This window comes from Protomyctophum bolini, assembly GCF_963924005.1.
Source record: "Protomyctophum bolini genome assembly, chromosome: 4".
NCBI classification, from domain to species: Eukaryota; Metazoa; Chordata; class Actinopteri; order Myctophiformes; family Myctophidae; genus Protomyctophum; species Protomyctophum bolini.
Window position 1 is genome coordinate 40,029,137 of NC_137865.1, and position 12,618 is coordinate 40,041,754.

The following is a 12,618-nucleotide window of genomic DNA, read 5'->3' on the forward strand; positions in this document are numbered from 1 at the left end:
GGGCAGACTAAAGTGCGACTTTACGTGTCACACGGCAGCGCTGGTGGACGCTGTGCTGATATCAGAGGGTCTGGGTCATTTTGCCGACCCCTGCCTTCATCGAGGTGACGAAGGTGGAGCTGGCGGACACGCGTGACATGACAGTCGAGGACAGCATCCTCAACGGGAGCGACAACTTTTGGCATTGGCAGCTATACATTATTTCATTATCACGAGTCGACACAGAAGCCTGCCTGTGATTGGAGGAGGGGTGCAGAGGAACAGTGGCCTATTGGACGTGTGAAAAAAGGGCACCTTGTGCGGCGCATGGAACCACCGGTTGCCTCAATAGTGTGATATTTATAGATTTTTGGGCCATAAATTATTATATTATTAGAAACTTTTAATCCAGAATTGATCGATGTCACCATGGGCCACATATTTTACACTGTCCAGAGGACAGGTGCTCTAGCACCATCTAGTGTCTATCTGTGCGTGCAGAATGGCACACCTTCAGCCAATCACAGCTGCAATTTCGCCACCATACATGGTCATTTCATTTGTCCTTCCAATCACAGCACCAATTTCCAATTTCCGTCCAATCACAGCAGAAATTTCCGTCCTCAAATTTGGCAGGCCTCAACTTTTGAGGACACTATTAAAATGATTAATTTGAAGATTATTACTATCTTAATTACTACTATCACAATTATATCTGTTTAGAATTGTTGGTAGGCCTTACAGTTATTATGCAGTATTTGCCATATAGCATCATTTATTAAAACGCTTCTGTCCACAAACCCCAGGACATTTTAAGCTAAAGGCCATGGTCCAAACCGTCGCCTATTGCTCTGGCCCTATCTGCTCTTCCATGTGGCAACACACCACTCCACCTGGCCTCAGCAGTCTGCCCCCATGGCTTTACCATGGTGGGAAGCCAGCATATTTCCTGCTCCATTGACCTCCCCAACATGTACCCCTATTACACGCTAAAACAATAGTCCTGTTCAATAAATCTTACAATATCAATCACACAATATATCTTGTTCTCACACAAGTTGACACAACCCCCCTGTATTTTGAGAACTGCTGGGCAGTTATCTGTATTGGAATTAGCTAGGCTAAAGCTTAATTTATAGCCTAAGCCTATTATACTCCATCGCAAAATTAGGCATTTATTGACGATAATAGAGAGACAGCCAGTCAAGGTGGTGCTCAGCACTATTAAGGGACGGAGACCAAAAAAAGGCCTGTCTCCAACAGCGATAACAGCTGAAGCTAGGCTGGAGGAATTTCACTGATTGAGCTGGCACGGGGGAGGAGAGGCTGCCCTGGCAGTTCATGTGTGACACTGTCAACATGCTATCGCTGCCTCGCTTCTCGGGGCGACCGGGGAGACCTGGTGGTGTTCCCAGCGTGCCGTTGACTGAAGCAGGTGAAGCGTGAGGCCGGGCCGTCTGCTCAGGGGAGGCCCTAGCACCGCATGGGGCTCCCTCCTCCTCGGGACTGTCAGATGCAACAAGATGGGGCGCCTGGCTGCCGCCTGGGAGTGGGAACACGATTATAAAAAGGTTCTTACTAACACATTTTCTTAATGCTTACCTGTACCTTAATGTAAAAGGTGTTGCCTTTAATGTCATGGCTTCCTGGCTGCTCCGTGCTGTCTTGTCCGAATTAGGAAAGAAGCAAGAAATACAAAATAGTCACAATTTAAGTTTGATAAATAATAACACATTTGTCCACTAGGTGGAAACAGAGACCACCGTGCTCTGCTGGAGAGTGTGTTAGCAGCACATTTGCAGTTTTACACTATCCTGTGACAGAAAAGGCCTGTTCAACTAAGACAAAAAAGAGAGAATTGTGCAATAGCATTGAATGTGAAATTAAAGAATTGTAAAAAAACAAACTAAAAAACAAAAAAGAAATCACACCCGTTGTTTGTGTATGTATAAATCAGGAGACACGAGACAGTAGTAGTAGTATGTAGTATGACTGTAATCGAACTGAAGACAGGATGTAAACAAGACAACTTCCCCCAGTGCTGCTGGGGCATACCATTATACAGGGGGTGTTCCCCACTCCCTGTAACACCCGTGTGAAGTGAGGGGCGCATCATGAATCATCTCATACTGGCCAATCAGAATGACCGTTTGACCTAATTGATCCTTTCATTGTCAGTGGAAAATATGAGACGTGTGGGGACAAGATGACGTAGATTTTCCCTTCATTGTCAATGGCATTTAATGTTTGTGTTGCAGACATTTTGTGGGGACAAAAGCTGTATTTAGGAGGGGCAAAAATCACACCCGTGTGAAGTGAGGGGCGCTCTTATCATCGTACATCATTAAAAAAAAAAAAAAAATACTAATATAGCCGATTTGCTCATCTTAATTGCAAGTGTGCATGGTTGCACCGATGCGAGTTGTGGTTTGCGGCTACTCATGCCCACAACTAGAAAATACAGTTCCTGAGGAAACCACAACTACGACCCGAGGTGCCTGGCATTGAGTCGGTCGGATAGGAAGTTTACAAGAACCAGAATCACTGATCCTACCGACCCGCCCAATGCGCCCATGGAGATCCGGATGTCATCATGAGCATATGGGACCGAAATATTTTAAACTTGGTCGTGAATCTCCAAAATACATTGATAAAACCTCAAAGCCATATACATGGGACATGTCTTTTAATCGTTCACGAGTACCGGTACTCAAAAGTCACCTTACAGGCAGCTCCATATACCATATCCAACGGCCGGTGAGCGGTATCAATCGTGCTTCTGTAGAGATGTAAAGATTAAGCTATATTATAGGTTTGCCACTGTACACTATGCATGAATGATTAATGCCACACAATTCAATTGAATTATAGGCCTATTACTTAAAGGAGAATTCCGGATTAACCATTTTCTTTTCACAGGTGAAAATGTACATAACTCCGTCCAGAGCGCACCGCTAAATCGCTTATTTTGAATGCTTTATTTTTATTTTTCTGGACACCCGTCCAGATACGCTACATAGTCTTTTGTCCCAAATGCCGTAAAAAGGCAAACTAGCATAAGACCCAGCGTGCATGCTGTGTGCTGCGGTGCGCTCTGGATGGAGTTGTGTAATGTTTCACCTGTACCACTCCTTCCTGGATTTACTAACTTAATCAGATTAAGGTATAGAAAATGGTAAAAGTAATTTAAAGCTCTACGGTTATTTGTGTTATTGATGCATTTAAGGATATATATAATTAATTTGAAGATCGGTTGAGTAGGTTGGCATCGGCATCAGTGGCCAACAGCGCTGCAGTGAGAAACTGAAGATGACAGAATGCATCAGAGCAAAACACATGGAAGGCTGCGTCCCACTGTGTGATATTCAACAGCAAGGGTCACTGGAGGTATGACTGCAAGCAAACGGCACCATCTGCCACACACCTAGCTAAATCTCCTAGGCCTAGCAGGGTGAAACAGGGAAGTGAGCGTGTTTAATCCTCTGTGTATCTCCATTCCAAAATATTATTCCCGGAATTGTCACCTGATCTGAAAAAGACTTTGGAATGGAACATTAGAATTATTGTGATTAATGTGTAGGATGGTTGGTTGCTGAAGTGATACAAGGTACTTTACACTAGCAATCCTTTGTTCTATTACTGCCAGTAAGAACATCATTAGATTTAGATTTTGTTATATATTTGTACTGTCTTGCATTTTGTTAAAACATAATGCAAAGAGATGTGTCAGCAGCATGCAGAGCATACAAAAAAGAAGAGAAAAATTAAGAGAACAAATCCCAAGTGGTTATTGGCAGAGAAGAAAGAATCCCTGAACTCATGACTGTGTACTTGTATAAACTTTGGACTTGACTTGATAAGCCAATTAAATGTACTATAGTGGTGCCTGTTGGGCACTGGCCTACTTGGAACGATGCAAGTTGGAAATGCATTTTCCAACTTGGAGTTTATGCAGATGTCAGAACACCAGTGTGATGTCAGAACAGGCCAGATCTGTCCAGAGCTGGGGCAGAGGATTTTGTGCTGGTTCTGGACACTGCATTCCCTGTGGTGGTGTGGAACGTGCGTGTCAAATTTGAAGTCGGTGCGGCAAACGGTTCTTGAGTTACGTGGATTACAGACGTACGTACACACAGAGCCTTAGATAGATAGATAGAGCAGTACCCGTGCATATTTGATTGCACTAGAGCGCTTGTCGGTTTCGACTGGGCCCGTTCTGGAGAACCACTCACCCGTTTGACTTCAGACTTGGGGCCCTTAGTAATACACCCACCAAGTCCATTGGATGAATGGTTCTCGAGATAGCAAGGATAGACAACATACAGACTCAGAGATCCCTAATACTGGATGCTTGTGACACTAGGTGGTGCTCAAGGCAAAGTGAAGGCATATAAAGATCTCTCAAAGATTTCTCAAGTGTCTCAAGATAGTTACCTATATGAGCTAAAGAGAATTAATTCATTCTCTTTAGCTCATATGTTACCAATTATTAGTTTACAGAGTAATAATAATACTAATATAATATAATGATGATAATAATTCTAATACTAATTATAATGCACGTTCAATCGTTCATCCATCATCTATTATCATGTGCATTTTACAAGGTAACGTCACCCATTTTGAAGCATCGCTCCCCTGTTCATCTTAAGGACTATATTAATGTCCACTATAGTGTCTTCTATGTATTGCAGTAAAGTAAATGACAGAACAGTGGTTGTGGTTTGAATGGATTACACAGACCTACTCAACCAGCACTATCTGCGTGCCACTTCATCAGCGGCACAGTTTCCCTATCATTTGTGGGAGAAAGGCAATAGGCCTATACAGGCAATGTAACATTAAAGGTCTTATAATCTTAAAGCACATCCGAGGGTTAGCTTATTTCTTACCTTCATTCAGTTTTGACATTTGATGTAAGCAGCTGAGTACACACAGTGCTTAAAGTTTTTAAGCAGAACAGAAGGTCATTAATGGTCACAAGAAATTAAGAATAATTTAAAATGTAATAATACAAAAAGATTAAAGGTTCTCTCAGCCCCAATGGCTATACAATACGTGTCACCAGGGAAAGGGTTTATTTCGGGGGACAGTGCATTACCTTCCTTCCACTGAGAGCATCCTACGGTGGTCCGGCTGTGAGAAGCCAGCACTGTGAGCCCAGCTGTTGTATGGGTGGTCCTGGAGAGAGACAAGCAAAAGAGGGCAAAGGAACTGCCTGGCAGGAGGCCTGAGTGGCATCAGCAGCAGACATCTGCCAGTCCTGTGGGTTGGCCGGTGGCTGCATGGGCTCCGTGCTGCTTGAGTCACATGCTCGACATTGTCTGACAGTGTTTAGCTTGGTGTAAACACACAGCTGGAAGCAAAAGGCTTAGGGACCGACCCAGCTCTACAGAGGTGTGGTTTTGAGCAATGTAGCACATGTGCGAGGAAGCTTTCTACACAGAAAAAAATCATCATTGTTCATTTAAATTTTAAAATTTACACATTATAACCATTTGGTTTAAATTTGTATATAGTCTCAAAGAATGACAAATTCATACTATATTACGGATGATTTTTCACTGTGTAAGAGATAAGTTATGAGAGATCCTAGTGTAACATTTTGAGGGCAACGTGTAGGCTATTGTGGAAATCATTTGAATTATGTTTATTTGTATATTTAGGATTATTTTCTTTGTCCACTTATTCTATCTGAAGTTCTGATGTTCCTCAGCTTCATGGGAAAAACATAAGCCAAATAATACATTTCCAAAGTAATGCAATTATCGTTGTTTGTATTTATGAATGATACAAACTATACCGTTTATCCAAAGATGTATTCACAGGGAAAGAATATTCAGATGGTAATAACTGTTGACATGCCTGCTGGCTGAAACTATATTTCCAAACATAAGGCCTCAAATAGCAGTACTTTCGTAGAGGAGAAATGCACATTAAAATTCAACCCTAGCCAGAGGCACATGCATAGACTCGACATTGAGTGTTTGTCTTTGCAGTTTGCACTACCACTTACAAAGAATACTCCTAAAATATGATCATTCACGTATACAGTATATTATTGTTTATTAAATGGATCCATAATTTGGCTAACGCCGGGCCGACAGCTAATCTCCCTGGGGTCCAATAATAACAAATAATCAATAATACACTATAGATACGTCTGGGAGTAACAATATATCACTGAAATATTTAAATACCGGTATATATTATAATTGAATACTTACAAATGAGGTTACAAATCTGCTTTGGCAACTGCCTCCCAAATTATTTGCACACTACACTGCAAAATCCTGAATGTTAATGTAACTCACTCAAGTCTCAGAGATACATGGACTAAGCCTAAAGTCCAGAAAATGTATCTATGATTAAATACAGTATTGGGGCTGTGCTCCCCCGTAAGGGTCCATTTCTACACTTTCTAACCACCCTCTTCTGGGAATTCTGGGCATGTCATGACAGGAAAACATTTGGTGAAAATAACAGATCTCCAAGCTCACAAATGAGGAGGGCCAAGTACAGATCCCTGGAGAACACCGGTCAACAAAGTCTATATGGTTTTAGTGGTTAAATGAACATTCGAGATTCTAAAGTGTATCCTCTTTCAAGCTGATGACACAACCCTGATCGTGCTCTGTGTCACATTGATTGCGGTCACTGCTTTGATTACAGAAAACAGGACACAGTTATCTTACATAATACTTTTGGGGACTGCCTGTATTCTTTCTTACTGACTGACTGCATGCTGAGATCGGCCTTCGGAGTCGTTCCAGGTTTATTTAAGCTGATCGATAAGCGGTTTCATTATTTCCTCATTATTGTCAGTGGCACTCTGTTGTCTCAGATCATGAATTATTGACGGCTATTTGCCAGACACATGCACACGTTTACTTACGTGCGCACCCGCATGCACGCACACACAAACACACACACACACACACACACACACGTAAACACATTAACACTTTCTTATTCTCATTGTGGATCAATATTTCCCTGTGAGTGCAAGGTGGCAAGCTATATGTGAAGTTAAATGTCAGACTGTGTTTGGCTGCCTAACAGTCGTAAGGCTGCAGGTGCTGCAGGACTCTGCGGGAGGTACCGGTGGATGACCGCCCTCAGTAATACTGTAGTAACATCCCTGGTTTGAGTCTGGTTAGAGACCCACGTTGTATGTCCCTCATCCAGTGTCTGCCATTTCTCTATACTATCCTGTCTAATCCATTTTGGACTGAGGTCGATTAAAAGAAAAAGAACATTTTTCTGAAAACCATGTTTCTATGTCAGTGGTACTCAACCTTTTTCATGTCAAGGACCCCCAGAATTATCTCTATTGGGCCACGGACCCCCATTTCAAAATATGTAGTTCCAGGGACCCCTCAGAAGCCAATATTTTAGTTAAAAATGTTCGCTCTGAAATATATTTTCAAAGATCTGTGCCACATTTTCACGACTTTTCAAAAATAGCAGACCTACAAGCTCGTAGCGCGTGCTATGAGCTTGTAGATCTGCTATTTTTCAATAGCTAAATTATAACATGATGTTTAAAACACCAAAAGGGGTTCCTGCCCAAAATGGGCTAAATGAAGCCAATCTGAGAACCCATCGTCAGAAAAATAAAGGAAAAACAGCACCCTCTATTTCCTTGAATTTGAGTCAACAGTCTGTCTCGACTCGAGAGACTAAAATAAAGCAAACACTTCCTAAATATATCTTTGTACCTAGAATGGTCACGCTATACAGCAATATGCTCGTGAGCAAGGCACTTAAATGTTATATACCTGTGTCTCTTTTTGGTAAGGAAAGGTATCTGAATTAGCAAACATTGCTGTGATCCAAAGTAATGGCAGCTGTTTTTATTATATGCTTAACCTGTCCTTAAAACACATTTTGGGCTGGAACCCCTTTTGGTGTTTTAAGCATTACGTTATTCTTTAGCCATTGAAAAATAGCAGATCTACAAGCTCATAGCGCACCACTGAGTGGCACGCTACAAGCTTGTAGGTCTGCTATCTTTGAAAAATCGTGAAAATGCGGCACAAATCTTTGAAAATTGAACATATATTCTTTCAGAAGACTTTTTTTCAATTTCGACGTCAGGCCTAAATACATAAGCTATAAATATTGTATATTAGCCACGACATGGTTGAAATGCCCATCCACAGTAATGGGAATGAAGTGCGTGGGCGTGAGTGTGGGACCTAGAGTTACGTGCCAGTGTTCATTTATCGCAGTGAAAATGGGCCCTTCTAGTCTTAACACAACATAACTCGGAGCAAATAATCCAAAAGTATTGGAAATGTGTTAAATATCATCGGGTGGAATTAACGTCTTACCGGTATGTTCAAAACCTTTACTTTTCATAAAATGGAAGAAAAACCTGTGTTCCTTCCAATGGATCAAATGTAGTTATTATGAATTAGTCAGCTCTTGCTTATACTTTGCATTGGTTCAATATGTATCAAATCCATACAAACGTAACCATTAAAAATAGCAGATCTACAAGGTCACAACGTGTCGCAATGACACGCATTGTAAGCTTGTTGATTGGCTATTTATTACTTTAGTGTGACGCAGTATTAAGTAAAAAATCGGATTAAAAAATTTGGAGATAAGAGTTTTCGGCCCGACAGTGACGATATGAAACATTTTAAAAGCATGAAACCATGTCCCGGGGACAGACAGACAGACAGACTGAAAGGCGTGGTTACAGAGCACAAGTGCATGGGCGCGTGCACAAAAAGTGCACACAGTAAAAATCCTCTGAGTGAGAATGTATACGATTTGCAACCAAACGGGTCCACTTTGGTTACATTCGTGCATCCTCCCGAGTTACAAATGGATAAACGAACACAGAGGAGTTTACTGTGTGTCATCGCATCTAAAGGCATTCTCGGGGGCATTACAATCCCATAGCACATGAAACATGTTCTCGTTTCACTACAGCACGGTGCAGATTACACTTTCATTCCGAGTTATTGTGGAGTGTGCACACAGCTTAGAGACTGATATGATTTTCCTTCCCATGTTTGTTGCTCCTGGGATCCGCAGAATATACAGGATCAGAGCAAATCCCCCGCCTTCAAAAGAAAACCAACTAGATCTGAAATTTACACAATTAATTCCTAAAAGATGCCCCAAGAAAGTGTAAGCCTCTTAGCTGTTGATATTTGTCCAGGAAGGTTATCTGTGATTAAATATGGGGGCCGAGCTGTAAAGAAACTGAATGTCACAGTTTTTCCTGTTTGTCAGAACAGCGGAATTGTAAGCTGTGAACTTAAGTCCCTTATATTACAGAAGGCTATAATCGTTTCTTTGACAGTGAGTGACTCGAGTGAAGATAAAAGGCCAACATTTTTGTATTATTTGTCTGCTTGATTAAATGGTCATGGTTTAGGATGACTCTGTAGACCTACAAGGCTTACTGCACTCTTTGGTTTGTGTTCCTGCAAGGCCTGTGGAAATTATACATTTTGCTTAGGCCTAGATCTTATAGGCCACCTGTGGGAATTATATTAGTATTTTAAGTTATTCTGATGAGGTGGTGGGAGGGGAGAGGGGGGGGTCATGAATCAGGCCAGCCCATTCACTTCACATAACACTGCAAAAATAATTGCTTAAGTAAAAACTGAGAGTGGTTACTTACATATTCATAAAACTAGCCTTTAATGAGTAACTTGCGTTTTGTGCAGAAATGCACTACAAAGATTACATCTTTATGAACATAGAAAAAAATGCAGTCTAAAATTGTATAGTCATGTCACTAAATAATAGTCTGTGGCCTGTATGTGGGCTTCTCCTTTTTATTAATAGTCGAATTTAGAACTTTAGAATTCCAGGCCATGGCAGAAGGGTATCCCACAAATAGGCTACTGCACGCACGGTCCAAATAAATAAAAGTCTGCCGCCTCCCTTCAAATGTCCCTCAAATCTTTCACATTCATCATACCTTTCTTGAGTTCGTGGTGTGTTAAATCTTTACAGATATCTAATTGTGTCTGGCCTCTCAGTTTACTGTCCCTGGTCATTGCCAGCTCTGCTCTCTGCAGCATAGTCTGATGTAATCCGTTTAAACACGCTGCCGAGCCCATGTTTGATCCAGGGCCGTTGCCGTGCAAGTGTCCGAAAGTGCCATAGTTTGAGTAGCCGGGAATAAACGGAGACGTGTAATAGAGGTGTCTCGACAGGGCGGCGCTGTGAGGGAATTGGTTCCGCGACGACGAGGAGGTTATGTGCGCCGGGCCCGTAACCGTTCCCATGGCGTGTGAACTTTCACTAGATCCTTTGCATTTGTTGTCCGAAGAAGTCGCAATCTCAGCGAGCGACCACAATTTTGGTTTGGGAGCTGGGTTCTGCGAGTGTATGACAGAGGTGGTGGTGTTGGAGACGTCGGAGTCGTTGGTGCGCTTCGACGCCGGACTCGGTGTGCGGTCTGACTCTTGAACTCTGAGGATCCCGAGTGGAGCGTTTTGGGGAGATGCACCACCGGTGGTGACGGGCCCTGACGCTTGGGACATTCTCTTGTCCCCCCGGTCCTTAAAATCCGGATCAGTTAAGCCCCGTTCCACGTCACCGCCGCTGCTGTTGTCCTCATTGTATTTCTCGCAGGGGTTTGTTGGATGTTGTCCAGCTACAGAATGGAGCAGGCCAAGAAGATTAGCATATTTTAAGGTCAAAAGATGCAGAGTAACAAACACGCACACAGCCTATATGCTCGAACATGCTCATAAAATTCTCTCTGAGTGACTAAAACTAAATAAAATAAGATACTATAAAATAGTATGACAAACACTAACAATAATAGCATATGCCAACTCAAATTTAAAAAGCAGATTAGCAAAAAGAAAATTCAAATTATAAATAGATTAATTAATAATCAACGCACCAGACTCATTCTTTGACGCCAGCTCGTTGGACGACTTGATGGGCTCGTCCTCCTCGTCGTTCCTCTCCAGGTCAATGTTGTCGTCTTCCTCCTCGTCCTCGCTCCGGTTCCTGGGCGTCCACGTCATTTTGTTCTCCTTCTTCAGGCGCCGGCGGGCGTTGGCGAACCACGTGGACACCTGGGTCAGGGTCATCTTGGTGATGATGGCCAGCATGATCTTCTCTCCTTTGGTGGGATAGGGGTTCTTGCGGTGCTCGTTGAGCCACGCTTTGAGGGTGGCCGTGGCGTCCCTGGTTGCATTCTTGCGGTACGCAGGGTCTCCGTACGGGTAGGGTCCCAGGGCCCCTCCGAACGGATGATAGTCCATGGACGGGTCATATGCAGAGCCCTGGAAAAGTGAACAGTTTGATGTATTTTGGTATCAGAACATCAGAACATGTGTCCTTCTTCAGACACTATAGGCTACATATGTGGAGTGGAGTGCTGTGAAATCATGAATTAGCCTATATCATTTTGTAAAAGCCTTCTGGTCTTAGCAAAATAGCTTAAAACATGTATATGCGTAACTCAGTGCCCATTATACACTTTTAATAAATTAAATTAATGCATAGGTTAATCAACACAATTTTCAGAACTATTGGAAGAATTGTATATAAAGTAAGTAAGTAAGTAATACGGTATTTACTTGCTATAAAATAAATACTTGAATATGCCTATATGTGTCTCTCAAAATGTGTTGCAATTTGGTTTCCTTGGATAAAGTTACACTTTAAACAAACATTTGTAAGAAAGAAAGTATGGCCTATAAAATTAATTCAAGTTTGACCAGATTTTTGTAAAACGACCTTGGTAAAAAATGGTTTATATCAATTGATATCAATAATCAATTTTACGGTTTCCACTACAGTATGTGCACTAGTGCACAGCTCAACAATAACAGAGGGCACCTGCATGTCTTCATGCGCTTCATCTGCACGCACTTTGCAGGCACTTAGCAAACAAAACACATCACACAACTGACAACTCCCTTCAGTCACCCTTTTTCTTAACTTTGGTACTACTTCGCTATACTTACCACGAACGAGCTCAAAGTTGCCGCTGCCCGGGGCTCTCCGCCGTACGGCAGGTGAGAGTTGAAGCCGGGGGAAGGAGAGCCGCTGAACGGCGCGGATCCCGCGTACGGCGCGAAGGCTGACCTGGAGGACGAGCGACCCAGTTCCTCCGTCCGCGGTCCTAAAATCACACCGGAGCTGAACGACCCCGGCGGGCAAGAATGAAGAGCCAGCGAGACCGACGGCTGGAACAGAAAACCCTGAGGATACGACATGACGATTAAAAAAAAAAAGAAAAAAAGTGGAGGGGGTAAAAAGTGAGCCACTGGGACTGTGCGCTTTGCTCGGGAGACGCGCACAGAACAAATGAGGAAAGAATATAAAAATGTCACATCTGGGAATGCAAGTTTCCCACAAAGGAGCGCGTTTTTAGGAGATGCGTGTCATCCCGTAACATATTGCAAGTCGTTCAGTGTGTTGTCGTGTCTTTACTGCACTGTCTGCCACTGAGTTGAGTTGTAAAGATAGTTGGGTGGTGCTTGCTTTGCCGCGGCAGGGCAGAACGAGAGTGCCTGCCTATCAGCTGTGCGTGCCGGATCCCGCACTGCACATGGTCATGGAGAACTGTGCGCGCAACGCGCCCCTCGCTGAAAGGGGGAGGAAATCGGTGGGAATGGCAACTCATTGTGTGATTGTCAGCTC

At 42.9% G+C, this 12,618-nt stretch overlaps 1 protein-coding gene across 1 annotated transcript; it reads right to left on the minus strand.

Annotated features, from left to right (window-relative positions):
* Positions 1-20: 20 nt before the first annotated feature.
* irx5b (iroquois homeobox 5b) lies at positions 21-12,191 on the minus strand (the record flags this gene model as incomplete). Its single annotated transcript, XM_080762212.1, has 6 exons — positions 21-119; positions 1,278-1,522; positions 5,363-5,417; positions 9,918-10,609; positions 10,865-11,252; positions 11,940-12,191. 6 exons carry the CDS (start codon positions 12,189-12,191, stop codon positions 21-23), a joined length of 1,731 nt encoding a protein of 576 aa, XP_080618338.1.
* Positions 12,192-12,618: the final 427 nt, after the last annotated feature.